At 50.5% G+C, this 17,584-nt stretch overlaps 1 protein-coding gene across 2 annotated transcripts in view; it reads left to right on the top strand.

Moving 5' to 3' along the window:
• Nucleotides 1–4,476, top strand: part of SLC9D1 (solute carrier family 9 member D1) — a 29,426-nt gene extending 24,950 nt beyond the window's left edge. For both annotated transcript variants that reach the window (XM_024752650.1, XM_024752649.1), the window contains exons 11-14: nucleotides 2,199–2,349; nucleotides 2,955–3,034; nucleotides 3,732–3,881; nucleotides 4,066–4,476. In XM_024752650.1, coding sequence (XP_024608418.1) covers nucleotides 2,199–2,349; nucleotides 2,955–3,034; nucleotides 3,732–3,881; nucleotides 4,066–4,179 — 495 coding nt within the window. In that variant the 3' untranslated portion in view covers nucleotides 4,180–4,476. The remainder of the gene's footprint in view (nucleotides 1–2,198; nucleotides 2,350–2,954; nucleotides 3,035–3,731; nucleotides 3,882–4,065) is intronic.
• The last annotated feature ends 13,108 nt before the right edge of the window (nucleotides 4,477–17,584 follow it).

Below are 17,584 nucleotides of genomic sequence, written 5' to 3'. Positions count from 1 at the left end.
CAGTCCCAGCTCTGGGGGCATCACCTGCACGGAAGAGCTGCGCCCCTTGACGTGCACCGGAGAACTGAAGACCCGTGTTCACGTGGAAACTGACGTGTGAGCACGACAACAGCTGTGCTCCCGTCGGCCCAGACCGCCCAGATGGCCTTCCTTAGGCGCGTAGGTCAGCCAGCCACGGCCCTCCACGCCAGGGCGGCCACCCAGCTTGGAACCGTGGGTCCGTGAGTTGCCGGAGAGCTGTGCCGACTCGACAAGCCAGTCCCCAAGGTCAGGAGCTGTGTCACTCCACTTCCGTGCAGTTCGTGAAGACAGATCAGAGATGGGGGAAGGCCGCTGGCCGGGTGCTGAGGAGGGAGGGCGGCGGGGAGGACCCCGGAGGTCACGGGCGGCCCACGTGGCTCCACGGTGTCGCATCCACGGGACCCGTGCTGTGACCTGGGAAGATGCTGCCGTGGGGGAGCCCGGGGGAAGGTACCGGGGTCTCTGGATGACTTCGTAGAACTGCACGTGAGCCTACAGTTAGGTCAAGGGAAAAGTTGAATCCTATAGAGGACACTGAGGAAAAGAACTTCCTTACACAGCCGCGTTGCCTGCTAGTGTCTCGTAATCTTGGGAGAAGACTGAGGTTTGCTTTTGCTCAGAGCCATTCATGTACGTGACCGACTTCGGTTTTGTGCGTTGCTCCACCCCATCTGGAGTGTCCTCTCTGGAATGACACCCAGCAGAGTGCTCCGACCCGGCGCTCCGTGCTGCCACCCAGCGGCACTTGAGCTGAAGCCGCCTGGCTCTGCGGCCCATGTCTCCGGAGCACCTGCTGCGGGTGCCGGGCGCTGGGGAAGGCGTCTAGCGCCCGAGGCCGCCGCTCACTCGCGCCGTCTGTGCTTAGACGTTCTGGGCCGTGGGAGTGAGGCTGGACGTGCGGGTCTAGGCCCGGGCCGTGTGGGCCTGCGTGACCGCGGCTGGTTTCCCCAGGTGGCCGTGCCCTTCTCCCCGACCAGCACATTTCAGAGGCTGACCCCAAGCTGTAGCCCGTGTCAGCGCTTCATTCCTTTCCACGGCTGAATGGTATTCCCTGTCAGATACAGTTTTGCTAATATCTTGCAGTTTGTGACTTGCCTTTCACTCTCTTGACGACGTGTTTTTGAATGGAAGTTCCTAATTGTAGCGTGGTGCCGTGATCGTTCTTTAAGGGCAGCACTTCAGGGTCCTGCGTGACACGTGTTTTCTGGCTGCAGGTCACGGAGATGCTGTGTGTTGTCCTCTGGAAACGCACTGCTTTCTTTTCTCACTGAGACCTGCCATCCACGGGAGGCGAGTTAGCGCGGGGTGGATGGCCGTGGTCGGGACCTGTTCTCCACGAGCGTCTCCTCACCCCCCTGAAGTCGAAGTCGAAGGTCACAGCACAGAAGCCGCGTGGCCGAGCATGGGTGGCCCAGACGCCCTGCTGTCCCCTGGTGGGCGGGCGGCCAGCCCGGCCCCCTCTCCGCAGGCTGTCTGGTTGTGGTCTCCTGGGTCACGGGGATGGGTTCAGCTGGTCGGCTTCCAGGCACAGGGAGTTCTGTGACTGTTCCCGTAACGCTAGGCGCCCTTGGTTCCCCGTGTCCGTGTCCGCGCTACCCGGCGTGTGTCATGTGTGTGTGGCGGCAGCGAGCGCCGTGTCGGATCTGCTCCCAGGCATCTGATGGGCTCTGACACGGTCGTCAGCAGGGCTTCCTGGAACATCGGCCGTCTGTCTTTGCCGCTCTCGTCACTGGATTTACCTCCCCGAGTTAAACGCCATGTCCGCTTCCTTCCTCTAGGCGCTGGCCAGGGTGGGGGTGGGGGAGTAGTTTTGTGTGCCACGTGTTTAATGCCAGGGGAGTCGGGCTGTTTATTGATTCAGGGTAAAGAAAGTGTGTCACAAATTCTTAGATCTTGGAAAATAGTCCCACTCAAAACGTCCGCAGCAGTCTACACGAACGATGGTTGCTACTGTTGTATGACTGTTTCCTCTCGCTCATGGTCAGTGAGCTGACGTCCTCTGCCGTACCTTCTGCGGGGTTCTCCTGGGACACCGCAGGGGCCTGGGCGGGGCCAGGGAAGCTGGCTTGTCGCAGTTTTATGGGGACATCCCTCCGCATCTGAGAGGCCCTCTCGTGTGTCCTCAGCAGAGTCGCTGGCGGGTGCACCTGGCGTGACCTGTGTCCTCCTCCCCTCAGGTCACCGAGCTCCTGGACGTGTCTATGGAGCTGGGCTGCTTCCTGGCCGGAGCCCTGGTGTCCTCCCAGGGCCACGTGGTCGCTGAGGAGGTCGTGTCCTGTGTGGAGCCCGTCCGCGACTTCCTGGCCATCGTGTTCTTCGCGTCCATAGGTGACCCTCCTCCTCCAGGGGTGACACTCCCACTGGGTCTCATCTGCTCACACGTGTTTCTACTTAGCTTGTGCCACAGAAACAGTCCCCATGGCGACTAGGGTCTGAGGGACTCTCCCTTAGAAGGAGGGAAGGTTTGAGCTGAGGGACGGGGGCTCCTGACTGGTGGTCCTGAGGGTCCACCGCTCAGCAGGGTGGCAGGCCCACTTCAGCACGTCCACATCAAGTGCAGGAAGAAATCCTAATTTTAATACAAAAAATCAAACTAGTGTGTCGAGGCTGCTGCCCTGGGAACGTCCCCGTGGAGGGGGGCGGTCCCGCTCGCGGTCACAGCACGGCCATCTGGCCTCTCGCTCACACCCTGCACTGCTCGGTGGGTCCGAGAGCCCCAGAGACTCTGGGTGCCTCGAGAGGCAGGTTCTGAAGCCCGTGGAAACAGGGCGGGAAGCACCGAGTCACCCGGCCCTCTGCTCGGGGTCTCGGGGTGGAGTGGGTGGGAGACACCCTGCCCCTTCCTGTCCTGGTGGAGGAGCCTGTGGATGTAGGGGCGGCAGGGAGGCCGGCCGCCTGCCCAGCCCAGACGATCGCCCGTGCCCGTCCCCCAGGCCTTCACGTGTTCCCCACCTTCGTGCTGCGCGAGCTCGCCGTGCTGCTGGCCCTCACGCTCTTGGTGGTGGCCATGAAGGTAGGGCCCCTGCTTGCAAGTCCACCCTGCCTTTGCTTTCACCTGTCACACCACGTGCCTCCCTTCCTGCCCGTGTGTACCCCCCGCCCAGCGCAGCCCGGCAGCCGGGGCTTCTTGGATCGGGATGGCCCTTCGTCTCAGAGTTTGTGTTGAAAATGGGGGTTTCAGAAGCTGGGACTGGAGAAACCGCTCTCTGGATCCTCCAGTGACACCCTTGCTCTGTAATTTGACTTCTAAGTGAGTCTAAAGAACCGCAAAGCCGGCTCTGGTGACGCAAACGTACATTTTAACGGCCACTGAGAACTATTTTGCCACTTTCCACTTGTCTGATCTCTGTGACTACAAATTGTTGAGGTGCCCATGTCACCGTGGGATTCTGGGAGTGGGCGTGGCCTGGGTAGTGGCCGCTGGCTTTGCGGATGAGAAGGGGCGGTGCCCCGATGGCGGCTGAACTGCACGGCCCGCTGTAGGCTGCTTTCCTCCGCGCTTTCTTTACGTTGCGTTGAAAACAAAGTTTCCATTCTGAACGCTGCACGATACTCGCTTGGCGGGAGGGCCTTGGTTTTCCCCGGGGTGTCTCCGTGCGTCCTCCCACGTGGTGCTGGGGCGGCCTCCCCCCCACCCCCGGACCCGCCCTGCTTCCTGCGGGCGGTGCTCCGGGCCCGGCCTGGCAGAGTGTGACCTGCCGCTCTGCCAGTTCGCCCTGGCAGCCCTGGTCCTGTCTCTGCTGCTGCCCAAGACCAGCCAGTACGTAAAGTGGATCGTGGCCGCGGGGCTGGCCCAGGTCAGCGAGTTCTCTCTGGTCCTGGGGAGCCGTGCGCGCAGAGCACGTATCATCTCTCGGGAGGTGAGTCTCTGCCCGGCTGGCGGAGCGGGGTTGTTAGGGGGAGTAGGGCTGGGATGGGGGGGGCGCCCCAGTCCCCGGGGCCTCTTGGGGAAGGGTGCGCCCTCGTCCAGGCCGGGCACCAGAGGCTCGCACACCGTGATGCGGAGACACGCCCCCGGCCGCGCTGACGCCCCGCCCCCGGCAGGTGTACCTCCTCATCCTGAGCGTGACCACGCTCAGCCTCCTCCTGGCCCCGCTGCTTTGGCGAGCGGCCGTCGCCAGGTGTGCGCCGCGGCCCGAGAGAAGGTCCAGCCTCTGAGGACCGCGGCCAGGCGACCGGCCGGAGCTGGCACCGCATTCCCGGGCCTCAGAGCCTCCCGGAGCCCGCCTCTGCGTGCAGTGATCATGCACCGTGTACGTGTAACTCTGTTTTACAAATCGCCTTGACTCCTTTGCCTGGATGTGCCTTTTCTTCAGAAATTAATGTCAACTTTCTATTGTTATTTCATCAGTTCATGTTTTTTTGGTAAGGAAAAAAACTAGGAGGCTTTTTTATTTATTGTACAACTTGTAAACTGTTGGTCGATGTTTGTTACTAAACGTTTCTGTGACGTGAGCTTTTAATTCTCACAATGTGTTTGGAAAGTTACTTTTAATCCTTAAAGTCTGTGTTTTCTAGAATGAGACAAGTTCTTCTAAATGTCTTTTGCTTTTTATTACAATTTTAAACAATACTTTCATGTCAGTTTTTATCAGGTAAATCATTCTTTTAAAATATTTGGTTTTGAATCACAAGACTATGCATTCCTTAATAAAAATCATTTATGATCAGTATAATTAATTGAAATTTATTGAAAACCTGTTTTTTTAATTAGATTTTTATGTTGAACTAATCTTTGTCAGATTTTAAAATTAAGATGCAAAAAAAAGGTGGGCGGGAGCTTCCCTGGCGGTCCAGTGGTTAAGACTCCATACTTCCCCTGCAGGTGGTGGAGGTTCGATTCCTGGTCAGGGAACTAAGATCCCGCTTGCAGCATGGTGTGGCCAAAAAAAACAAAAGAAAAAGAAAATTAAGGTGTCTCACCTATTACCTCACTTTTATAGAGACTAAATGAATGCAGAGCTATTTGTATAGGCTGAGTTCTGACTTTGAATTCTAAAAGTGTGTTGGTGATTATGTGCCCCTTTTTTTTTTTTACTTTTGATGATTTTTTTTTTTTTTTGCATTCCATATATTATCCAGTCTCACATGCTCACAGGGGCGTCAGCAATTACAACAGCCTCCTTGTCTCCCAGCTCTGGCAAGACAGCCACAGCTGCGGCCAAAGTGTGCCCCATCTTAGAAAACCACACAGCTGAAGATCTGACCCTTACACACATTTCCCTAAGGGGTACCTAAGTTGAGTTTTCCTATAAATACTGCCTTTAAGAGCCCAATGATTTGTCCAGAACACTTGGTGTAGAGGGACAGAGATGTTAGGTGTGATTACAGATCGCAGATGTAAATTATGGGTTGCAGTAATACTAACTAAAACACATTAAGGTGAAGTAAATTGTATCTAGTCTGAAGTAAATCAATGGAGAAATGATGTAAACGTGCTTATTTTTAGAAACTAGCATTGGTTTTATTCATTTTTAAATCATTCCACATGGTGCCATTCCCTCCGGATCCTTGGGCGGAGTGGGAGGTGTTAGCTGAGGCACCAAGGCCCTCCTGCCTTGCCTGTAACCCTGCACCGTGTCTGTCTGTGTGCCTCTCCCTCCGGTGTTGTTCTGTTTTCTCTTGTGTCTCCAGCACCCACAGCAGAGCTGGGACCTCTTAAATTTTGTTGAATGAAACCTATCTGATCTGCTGACATAAAGTTTTCCCTGAAATGTGGAACTAATATCACTCTGTGGGACTGAAGTAATTAATAAAGATGCACACTTTGTGACAAGAGGAAATGCTGTTAGAAAAGCCCTGCTCCTTGGAGAGGTCTAGACCATCAGGACTCCCCAAAGCCATGGGGGCTTACCCCACCAGGCCCACTCTGCTCCAGCCCCAGGATTGGCCTCGTCACCTTTTACTCACCGGTGTCTTCACCCTCACCTCTCTTTGTCCTTATCATCTGTAAACTTGCTCCAGTCTGCCCCCATGGTGAACTCACAGAGCCCTCTCTCAACCCCTGTCCTCTCTCTCCCCTCACCGTGCAGACTCGCAGAAGGCTCAGAGCCCTTCTAACCCCCGCACCTGGGGCTGCAGGCTACCTGCCTCCCAGATACCAGCATTGACCCATCACCATTTCCTCTGGGCCTGTGTGTGGCCCAGCAGAAACTCTTCAGGCCAGAAGGAAGTGGCATGATATATTTAAAGTGATGAAAGGAAAAAACGTACAACTCAGAATACTCTACTTAGTAAGGCTGTTATTCAGATTTGAAGGAGAAATGAAGTTTTGCAGATAATCAAGACATTCTCCAATTTAGACCACATGCTAGGCCACAAAACAAGTCTGCCAAAATTTAAGAAAATTGAAATCATATCAAGCGTCTTTTCCAACCACAACAGTATGCGACTAGAAAGCAACCATGAGAATAAAAACTGCAAAAACACAAACACATGGACGCTAAACAATGTGCTACTAAAAAACCAGTGGGTCACTGGAGAAATCAAAAAGGAAATTAAAAAAAAAAACCTGAAGACAAATGAAAGTGGAAACACAATGATCCAAAAATCTATGAGATGCCGCAAATGCAGTTCTAAGAGGGAAGTTTAAAGTGATACAAGCCCACCTCTGGAAACAAGAACAATCTCAAATAAACAATCTAACCTTACACCTAAAGGAACAAGAAAAAAGAGCAAACAAACCCCAGAGCTAGTAGAAGGAAAGTAAAAGAGCAGAAAGAGAGAAGAAAAGATGAAGAAAAGAGAGGAGGCCCAAATAAAATCAGAAATGGAAAAGGAGAAGTTATAACCAACACCACAGAAATACAAAAGATTGTAAGAGATGACTATAAATGATGATGCACCAATAAAAAGGACAACCTAGAAGAAATGGATAGATTCTTAGAAACGTACACTCTCCCAAGACTGAATCAGGAAGAAGCAGAAAATATGAAAAGACAGATGACCAGTAATGAAATTGAATCAGTAATCAGAAAGCCCACAGGAAACAAAATCCAGGACCAGATGACCTCATGGGTGAATTCTAACAAACATTTAAAGAAGAACACATATTCTTCTGAAACTATTCCAAAATATTGGAGAGAGAGGAACACTTCCAAACTTATTCTGTGAGGCCAGCATCACCCTGATACCAAAACCAGACAACAATATTCCAAAAAAAGAAAATTACAGGCCAATATCACAGATGAGCATAGATGCAAAATCCCGTACAAAATATTTGCAAATGAATTTGCAAAATCCTGGACAAAATATTTGCAAATGAATTCAACAACACATTAAGAGGATCATACACCATGATCAAGTGGGATTTATCCCAGGGGTGCAAGGATGGTTCAATATCTAAATCAATTAATGTGATATACCACATTAACAAATTGAAGAATAAAAAAACCACAAAACATGATCATCTCAACAGATGTAGAAGAAGCTTTCGACAAAATTCAATATCCATTTATGATAAAAACTCTCAACAAAGCGGGTATAGATTGAGCATACCTCAACAGAACAAACACCATATATGACAAGCCCATAGCTAATATTATACTCAACGGTGAAAGCTGGAAGCATTTCTACTAAGATCAGGAACAAGATGCCCACTTTTGTCATTTTTATTCAATGTATTATTGGAAGTACTAGCCACAGCAATCAGACAAGGAAAAGAAATAAAAGCATCCAAATTGGAAAGGAAGAAGGAAAGCTCTCACTGTTTGCAAATGACATGATACTATATGTAGAAAATCCTAAAGATTCCACCAAAAGCCTATTGGAACTAATACACAAATTCACTAAAATGGAAAGATACAAAATTAATATACAGAAATCTGTTGCATTTCTGTACATTAACAGTGAACTACCAGAAAGAGAAATTAAGAAAACAATCCTATTTACAATTACATCAAAAAAAGAATAACATACCTAGGAATTAATCTGACTAAGGAAATAAAAGACCTGTACTTGAAAAACTATAAGACATTGATGAAAGAAATTGAAGACAACACACAAATAGATATTCCATGCCCATAGATTGGAAGAATTACTATTAAAATAATCATTCTACCCAAGTTAATGTACAGATTAAATGCAATCCCTATCAAAATACCAACGGCATTTTTTTTTTTTTTACAGAACTAGAACAAATGATTCTAAAACTTGTGGAAACATAAAGACTCCAAATAGCCAAAGCAATCTTGAAAAGGAAGAACGAAGCTGGAGGTGTCATGCTCCCTGATTTCAAACTATACTACAAAGCTGCAATAAACAGTATGGTACTGGCACAAAAACAGACACATAGATCAGTGGAACAGAATAGAACCCAGAAATAAACCCATACTTACTTGGTCAATTCATCTGTGACAAAGGAGGAAAGAATATATTATGCAAGGGGGAAAAGACAGCCCCTTCAATAAGTGATTTTTGGGAAAACTGGAGAGCTACATGCAAAAGAATGAAATTAGAACATTTTCTTACACCATATACAAAAGTAAGCTCAAAATGGACTAAAGACTTAAATGTAAGACCTGAAACCATCAAACTCTTAGAAGAAAACGTAAGCAGTACACTCTGCCATTGGTCTCAGCAATAATTTTTTGTTCTGTCTCAATGCAAAGGAAACAAAAGAAAAATAAACAAATGGGATTACATGAAAGTTAAGGAAGCGATCAACAAAATGAAAAGGTAACCTACTGAATGGGAAAAGATATTTGCAAACAATGTATCCAATAAAGGGTTAATTCCAAAATATACAAAGAACTCATACAACTCAACATCAAAAAAAAAAAAAGGAATAAAACAGATTAAAAAGTGGGCAGAGTACCTGCATAGACATTTTTCCCAGGAAGACATACAGATGGCCAGCAGGCACTGCTGGTCAACATCACTAACCATCAGGGAAATGCAAATCAAAACCACAAATGAGGTAGCATCTCACACCTGTCAGAATGGCTGTTGTGAAAAAGACTACAAATAACAGACGTTGGTGAGGATGTGGAGAAAAGGGAAGCCTTGTGCACTGTTGGTGGGAGTGTAAATTGGTGCAGCCACTGTGGAAAAGAGTATGGAGATTCCTCAAAAAATTAAAAAGAGGACTACCATATGACCCAGCAATTCTACTCTTGGTATGTAACCAAGGAAAACAAAACACTAATTCAAAAAAATACATGCACCCATATGTTCATTGCAGCATTATTTACAGTAGTCAAGATGTGGAAGCACCCTAAGTGCCCATCAATAGATGAATGGATAAAGAAGATGTGTTGTTTTTATATACAATGGAATAATACTCAGCCATAAAAAGAATGAAATCTTGGCCATTAGTGAGAACACAGATGGAACTAGAGGGTATGCTGAGTGAAATATGTCAGAGAAAGACAAATACTGTATGGTTTTACTTATATGTGGACTTTAAAAATGAACAAACATGACAAAACTGAAACAGAGTCATAAATACAGGGAACAAACAGGTTGCCAGAGGGGAGGAGCGTGAGGGAATGAGTGAAATAGGTGATGGAAATTAAGAGGAGCAAACTTCCCATTATAAAATAAGTGAGTCACGGGGATGAAATGTACAGTGTGGGGAATATAGTCCGTAACTATGTAATACCTTTGGTGACAGGTTGTAACTAGACTTACAGTGGTGATCAATTCATAATGCATACAAATACCAAGCCACTGTGTTGTGCACCTGGAACTAACATCGTGGTATTCAATAAGACAACAACCACAACCACAGAATGAAGACTAGCTGCGGCAGGATCCCCAGGAGTGATGAGCACTTAGATCAGAGGGGAAGGTGTGACCATGTAGCATCATACCAGCCCTTAGCAGTCTGGCCAGACTCCCACACGGAAGAGAGAAGCTTTTACCTCGTTGAGGGCACTGATATGCCATCAGCTTTAACATAACCGTCTGGGATAGTCTGCATGGATATGTAGGCAAACAGCTAAGGCACGACCGGAGAACTCCTCTACACGCCATGGACCTCAGTAGAGAAAGCACAGACTGGAGTCCAGTGTACAGGTCAGAGCATGCAAGTACCTAACAGATATACTTGTGTGTGTGTATATATTGTTCTATTAATGTGATACATGACATCGATTGATTTTCTTACGTTGAACTATCTTTGCATTCCTGGAGTAAATTCCCCTTGGTCATGGTGTATAAGTTGATGAAAAATATGAATCTACAAATCCAGGAAGCTCAATGGACTCAAAGTAGGGTAAAGTCAAAGAGAGCCACACTGAAACCCATTATAATCAAACTCGAAAGACAAAGACTGAGAATCCTGAAAGCGATGAGATGTGACTTATCACTTACGAGGGACTCTCAGTAAGATTAATAGCCAGTTTCTCATTAGAAGCCATGGAAGTCAGAAGGCAGTAGAATAACGTATTTGAAGTACTGAAAGAAAAAAAAAAATAACCTGCCAATCAAGAATTCTATATCCAGCAAAACTGTGCTTCAAAAATAAGGGAGAAAGTAAGCTATTCCCAGGTAGACAAAAGCAGTGGGAGTTCATTTCCACTGGACCCATTCTACAAAAGATGCTATAGGGAGTCTTTCAGGTTGAAATGTAAGGACACTAGACAATAACCAGAGGCCATAGGAAGAAGTGAAGACCTACGTGAAGGGTAAATACACAGGCTAATATAAAAGCCAATATTGTTGTATTTTTGATTCTCAACTCCACTTTTTATTTTTCCTACATGACTTAAATGGCAAATGCATAAATATTATAAATATGTTACTGAAAAAATAATGTATAAATATGTATTAATATGAATTAAATTCCCATATCACAATACATAGATTGGCAGATGGATAAAAAGTAGAATACAACTATATGCTGTCTACAAAAGACTGACTCTCAATCTAAGGACACACAGGTTGAAAGTGAAAGGATGGAAGATTTTACCTGCAATTTGTAACCAAAAGAGAGAAGGGGTAGCTGTACTAATATCACACAAAATAGATTTTAAGTAGAAAATTGTTACAAGAGACGAAGAACATTACATGATTATAATAATGATAATATAATGTCTCTTGTCACTTGTCACGATGATAAAAGGGTAAATTCGCCAAGAAGATATAACAGTTATAAATGTACATATGCTAAACATCAGAGCTTCTAAATGTATGAAGCAAACACTGACAGAATTGGAGGAATAGGCAGCATACCATAATACAGGAGATTATAACACCCCACTTTCGATAGTGGATAGAACACCCAGAAAGAAGGTCAGCGCGGAAGCAGCGGACTAGCACGGCGCTATAGAGCACTGCCACCCGACTGACATACGTAGAACACCCCCCCAACAAGTGGAAAATACACATTTTTCTCAAGTGCACGTGGGCACGTGGAACATTCACCAGAGTGGGGGCCTTGGAGACGTCGCCTCCACTTTGTGAGATAGCAGTGCGTTAAAGAATACGTCGCACTCGGAGTCTGTTTACTCAGGCGCCCCTAGTTTCTCACCAGCTCAGAAGCAGGGGCAGTCCACTGAAGAATTTTAAGCAGGAAGTGTCATGATCTACTTTCCGTTGTCTGTAGTGAGGGGCCAGGGCAGGTGCACAGAGGTGTGGGTGGTGGTACTGACTGCAGTAGGAGGTGGTGGGTACCGGGAGGTTACTCACCCGGCCTGGGACCGTGGAAGAGGCACAGCTGAGGGGCCCTGCAGGAGCCATGGACAGAGGGGGTTGCAGCCACCAGCCAGCGTGGCCAGGGAGGAAGAGGGTCCAGTGACCGCAGGGCGACAGGTCGGGGTGGGGAGGGGTGGGAAGAGCCCTCCAGGGACCAGGTGGGGATGGGGCAGGACCAGCAGGTCTTCTTTCCTGGGGGTGTGTCCTCTGTCTTCCTCTGGGGACTGAGCTCCCAGAGCACCCCAGCCCCTGCACGCCGCCCACGGCGCGGGCACGTTTTCAACCCGAGCGTGTCCGGGTGCTGGTCTTGTGCCCTGAACGTCTGTCCGTGTCTCACTGTCATGTTCCTCTGCAACTCGACCGTCAGGAGTGCTTGCCCCGACCTCCCTGACCCATCCCGTCTGTCCAGCTGCCCAGCCTGCCCACATCTGCCTTCCCGGTCCTCGCCTGGCGCCTGTGAATTTGGGCCGGGGGCTGCCCCTACCCCTTCCCTCAGCGTCCACCGGTGCAGCTCTTGGTAGCAAACACTTGCGTTTTGGAGGCTGTTGGTGTCTGAAGCAACTCCCTATAGTGAGGAAATGTGCCCTCATTAACATTGGCAGGAGGCGGGTGCCACGTCCCACCCTGGGAGCCCGAGGGGCACTGCCACCAGGAGCTGGAGAGTAGAGGAGGCCCACCCAGGCCGAGGCACCTGTGCACAGTTCTGACTCTGGATCAGGAGCTCTGGCTGGGTGCCTCCAAAGCCCTTCCAGCCTCCGCGGCCCCATCTGTGCACTGGTGCTGCTGGGTGGGCGTCCGTGGGCGCCCAGCTTCCTCGGCCCTTCTTGTTGTTTCTGAGTCCAGACCTCAAGTGACCCCTGACTCTGTGGCCCTTCTCGGTCAGTCCCCAGAGCTGTGCTCTGCAACCTCTCCTCTGCCCACCACGTGCCTTACCTCTCTGAAACACAAATCTCTCTTCATCGTTCAGAACAAACTGATAATTGTCTCCTAACGCCCACTCTCTGCCCCCTTTTTTTTTATAGAGCTCGAAATGCTTGGCAGGTAAAGGACCCAGAATGATGACTGCATTTCTAGCATCACTTACAGCCAGGTGTGGCCCCAGCTACGCCAGTAGGACTGTTACGGTCTGAATGTTTGCAGCCCCAGTGAGGCGTGAAAGGTGACAGGACATGCCACTCCTTCGGGAGAAGCTCTGGGAACAGGGCAGAGGCTTACCCTTTCACCTGGGAAAGCTACATGCGTAAAGGAACTCTGTCTGTCCCAGGAGGACGTGGGTGAGGAAGTCAGGAGAAATGCGATTCAGTGAAGGGGACTGGGGTGTAACCTGCACAGGCACCTTACTTGTCTTCTGTGTTTCCCTGTCACCTCCCGCGCACCCTTCTTTCTTTTGTCTTTAGCTGGACGTGGTCTTTAAGCCTGAGTTCTAAGCCACTCTGGGAGTTACTCATCTTCTGCTAGGTGCTCCCCTGTACACACGAGGTACACACGTTCACCTTCGGCTTTTCTCTTGTTGATCTGTCTAAGGGCCACAGCCTAGAACTTAGCATAGAGGGGAACTTATTTTTCTTCTGCTACAGGCGGTGTTTGGAGGTGGGGGTCTTTAGGGGGTAAGTAGGTCATGGGGCAGAGCCCTACAAATGGGATTAGTGCCCGTGTTAGAAGAGGCCAGGGAGCCAGCTCACCTTGTCTGCCCTGTGAGGGTAAAACGAGGCAGCCGTCTGTGAGCCAGAAAGAGGGTCCCACCAGAACGGCACAGGCTGGCACCCTGATTCTGGACTTCCCGCCTCCATAACCATGAGAAATAATTTCTGTTGTTTATAAGCCACCCGTCTGTCGTGTTTGGTTGTAGCTGCCCTGCCTGAGACACAGATGTAAGCAAGCAGCTACAGGCATTTCCCAAGATGTGTCCTTTTCTGCATGTGCAGGAACACACACATACTCCCATGTGTGCACACGCACGCTTGCACACGCACACCTCAGCTGGTCATAGCCCGTCTCAGTGCCACCTTTGCTGTGAAGCCCTCCCTGACTGCTGCAGGGGACACAATCGTTCCTGGCTCTGGGCTTCCACAGTTCCAGTTTCCAGTCATGAAGAGAGCCTTGCCCCCGAACGTTGTATTTGATTTGTGGCAGTCTGTCTCTCCCGTTTGACTCTCAGCAATCCTGTATCTTCTTTCTTTCTTTTTTGGCCGTGCCATGCAGCTTGAGAGATCTTAGTTCCCCAACCAGCGATCGAACTCTTCCCCGCCCCCCGCCCGCAACGGAAGCACGGAATCCTAATCACTGGGCCGCCAGGGAATTTCTGATCGTGTCTTACTAATCTGCGCAGTGTCGGCACTCAGAAACTACCTAGCACGTGTTCCGGCCTCAGAACTGTTAGGTGAGCGAGGAGTGTAGGACAGGTAAAGCTTTTGAAATTGCGGCTTGTCTTCTTGTCAAAGAACCACATTCTCATCTACTTATTTCTCAGCTAAAGGAATCTCAGCATTGGAGAGGCTGCGATTACTCGTCCAGGGTCACTTGACTTCCCTTCATCTCAGCTCCATCTAGCAGGTTGGGCTGTAGGGCCCTTCTCTGAATCAGCAAGCTAAGTGGACAGCAGTGGGGAAAGGACCAAAGGCTTCTGGTTCTACACAAAGTGAAGTTTCCTAAAACTGTGCTGTGGGCTCCAGTGCTTTTCCTCCTGGCTGATGGTGATGGATTCTGTCGAGGGAGGAAATGACATAGGAGAGGTGGGCCTCCATCCTTACATTGTCGGATTCCGTGGAAAACAACCTGGATGTCACCTTAGACGGAGCAACACCGAGTCACCCGGAAGGAGCACTGGGGTGAATTGCGGAATCAAGGGGCAAAGGAATGAAAGGGGCTTGAGTAAATTTGAGTCACGTTGGATGCCGTGATCTTCTAAAATTTGTCAGCTCCAAGGGGAGCTCTTCGAAGGACCATGGCTTCAGCCTGTAAGTGGTTGTGCAGGTGTTTAAGGTGCTAAGGACATAGTAATGCTGGAAGGCCGAGGACTGACCCTTCTTCCCAGACGGGGACTTGGCTTTGACCAGGAATTTTCAAAAGGAGTCGTGATGTAAGGAAGGGAGAAACACAGACGTCTTCGTGTGTCTGGGCGGTGGGTGGGGCTCAGAAGTGGTGACCTCCGTGGGGAGAGGACCAGCGGATTTTTCCTGAGGTTTGCAAACAAGTCACCCAATTCACTTCCATTTCATGTTACACACAAATAAGTAGAAAAAAATTTTCTAAAGATGCCGTTACTGATATTTGGCCAAAGAAAATGTCACTTGTCCATATGCAGAACCCTGCCCGTAAGTCCCACGAGCCCCTGCCCCCCTCCCTGTCTTCCCACCTCTTGATGTCACCATTGCCATGGTTACCCAAGAAGGTGGAAAACAGAAAACTGCTGGAGAAAAGGCCAGTCACTGAGAAGGGAACCGAAGACAAACTGGATATCTAACAAACAGATTTAGAATTCAGATTTTCAAGGGATTAGAAAACTTTCTCTTTAAAGGAGAGTTTAATGGGGGTGGGGGAAGGCTTTATATCACACTCTGAGACTCAACAGAGCAGGTGCCCAAAGAAAGAGGAAGCTTGTGAGAGGTGAGCCGTTTTCCTGGGAAGGACTGGTCACTTCCTTCTAATAAAACACAGAACAGCACCATTTTCCTGTGGTGTCCTGGACGACACAGCAGTGATACAGCCCCTGGGAGGAGGAGCGAATCAGCACTGAACGGAAGCGGCACTACGGGCTGTGCTTCTGTACACCCCCCGACGCAGACTGGACGTGGAGCGATCAGATGGACACGGGCGTGCGGCTCATCACACACCAAGGTTACTGTTCTGCCAGCCTAGGGGTTTTAAGGTGAGGCAGTGGCAAAACGCCTTTGGATGCTCAAGCCCAAATTGTATTCTGTTACCTTTTAACACAGGCACAGGGGCTCTGTGGGGCACCTGACTACAGAGGCAGGGAGGTTCCACGCAAACCAGCCTCAGCAGCCTCAGTGCTGTGGTAGCTCCTGCGAGTTCAGAATGTTTCACTAGTGACTTCTGTGCAGAAATTATTTTGAATATGAGAGCTAGTTATCTGTGTCAATGTGGTTGAATTACTGGAATCTTGACTCTGTAGGGAGAGGTCTAAGAGTCGAACTCTGGTCCAGCGTTTCTTTCTCACTCTGAGCCCCCAGCCCTCACCAAGAGGCTTGCTGCCTGTGCACTTGGGTCCAAGGGCTGGGAGTGGGCTTCCACCTGCTATCTGTGGGTGAAGATTCCAATATAGTAAACAAGAAAGAATTCCTGGGAAAGAACTGTGGGGCTAGTAACACGTGACCACTTGAGGAACAGAACGGAGGGCTGTAGGTTCCAACACCATGGGGCCCTGCTGACCATTGGGGAACTGTGTACATTTCACCACAGGGAAGCGAGGTGCTCTGCCTGCAGGAAAGCAGGACTGTCCCTCTGAAGCCTTTTATTCCCCCCTTCTCCTCTCCATCCCTGGTGCTCTAAGAGCAGTGCACTAACCAGAAAGAATGGGAAGATTTCTGCTCTTCAAGAAACCAACGCTAACTAGGGCATTAACAGTTCAAGACTGGAGCGGTGGGACTTCCCTGGTGGCACAGGGGATAGGACTCAGTGCTCCCAATGCAGGGGGCCGGGGTTCGATCCCTGGTCAGGGAGCTAGATCCCACACACATGCCGCAACTGAGTTCACGTGCCCCAACTAAGGAGCCCAGCCGCAACCAAGACCCCGTGCAATCATATAGATAAAAAAAAAAAAAAGACTGGAGTGGCTTTGCCAGCTGGTGTGGGCATAGTCAGCATAACGGTGGTTAATCGTGAAACGCTACCAGTCCTGGGTGGGGGCAGCGACACCCTAGGTGCAGGGAAGGGGCCTTCTATCCACCCTCCAGTCCTCTGACGAGGCGCTGACATTTGCACTGGCTCCCAGGCCCCGCCCACCCTCTGCTGGGTCTCCGGCAGCCGGCCCCATGCCCTGGCCCTGCCGGTGGTGGGCTACAGGAGGGACAAGTGTCCAGGGCTCGGTATCCGCTAGGTCCAGTCCACCCGGCGATAAGGAGCAAACCCGCACCCTTCTGCCCCGAGGACACGGAATCTGGCCAGAGGCCGGGCGTGGACGTGGAGGCCACCGGCAGGGCAGGAGCAGGAGAGCACCCTGTGGACAGGGCCCTCCACGCAGCGCGCGCACACACCTAGTCTTCTCCGTGCACCTGCACAGGCACACGCCTGGCCTCCTCTCCTTCCTGTGCACGTACACATGCACCCGCCCATACACAACCACGGGCACAAACCCAGCCTGCTTTTCTCCTCCGCGAGCACACATACACGCTGCACACACACGGGAACCCCGCTCCTCCAAGTCAGCACATCTGCACGTGCACACACACACACACACTCGACCCCTGTCCTCCGTGTTCGCATGTATACCTTGCCCCTGGCTGTGCACACACGCACGTGCACACCCATCGCTTGGCCCCTGTGTGCATACACACTGACCTGCACACCTTGCCCCTGTTCCCCGTGTGCCTACACATGCATACACACCCCCAACCCCTGTCCCCCGGGTGCACACACATCCACACACACCAGGCCCCTGTCCCCCGAGTGCACACACACGCACTTGCACCCTGGTCCCTGTCCCCCATGTGCGCACACACGCCCGTGCACCCCCTGCTCCGATCCCCCGGATGCGCACACATGTGCACACATCCCAGCTCCTGTCCCCCGGGTGCGTACACTCGCCCGTGCACCCCCGGCTCCCATCCCCCGTGTGCGCACACGTGCACACATCCCCGGCCCAGCTCCCCCGCGCGCGCACCGCCGCGTCCTGGGCCAGGCCCTCCTCTCCGTCCCCGGTCGGCGCGCGCACACACACACGCGGGCACGCGCAAGCGCAGCCCATCCT

Source organism: Neophocaena asiaeorientalis, unplaced genomic scaffold (genome assembly GCF_003031525.2).
Source record: "Neophocaena asiaeorientalis asiaeorientalis breed wild unplaced genomic scaffold, Neophocaena_asiaeorientalis_V1.1 scaffold825, whole genome shotgun sequence".
Taxonomy (NCBI): domain Eukaryota; kingdom Metazoa; phylum Chordata; class Mammalia; order Artiodactyla; family Phocoenidae; genus Neophocaena; species Neophocaena asiaeorientalis.
Note: the sequence above shows the minus strand (reverse complement) of the source record. Positions and strands in the feature narration are given on the sequence as shown.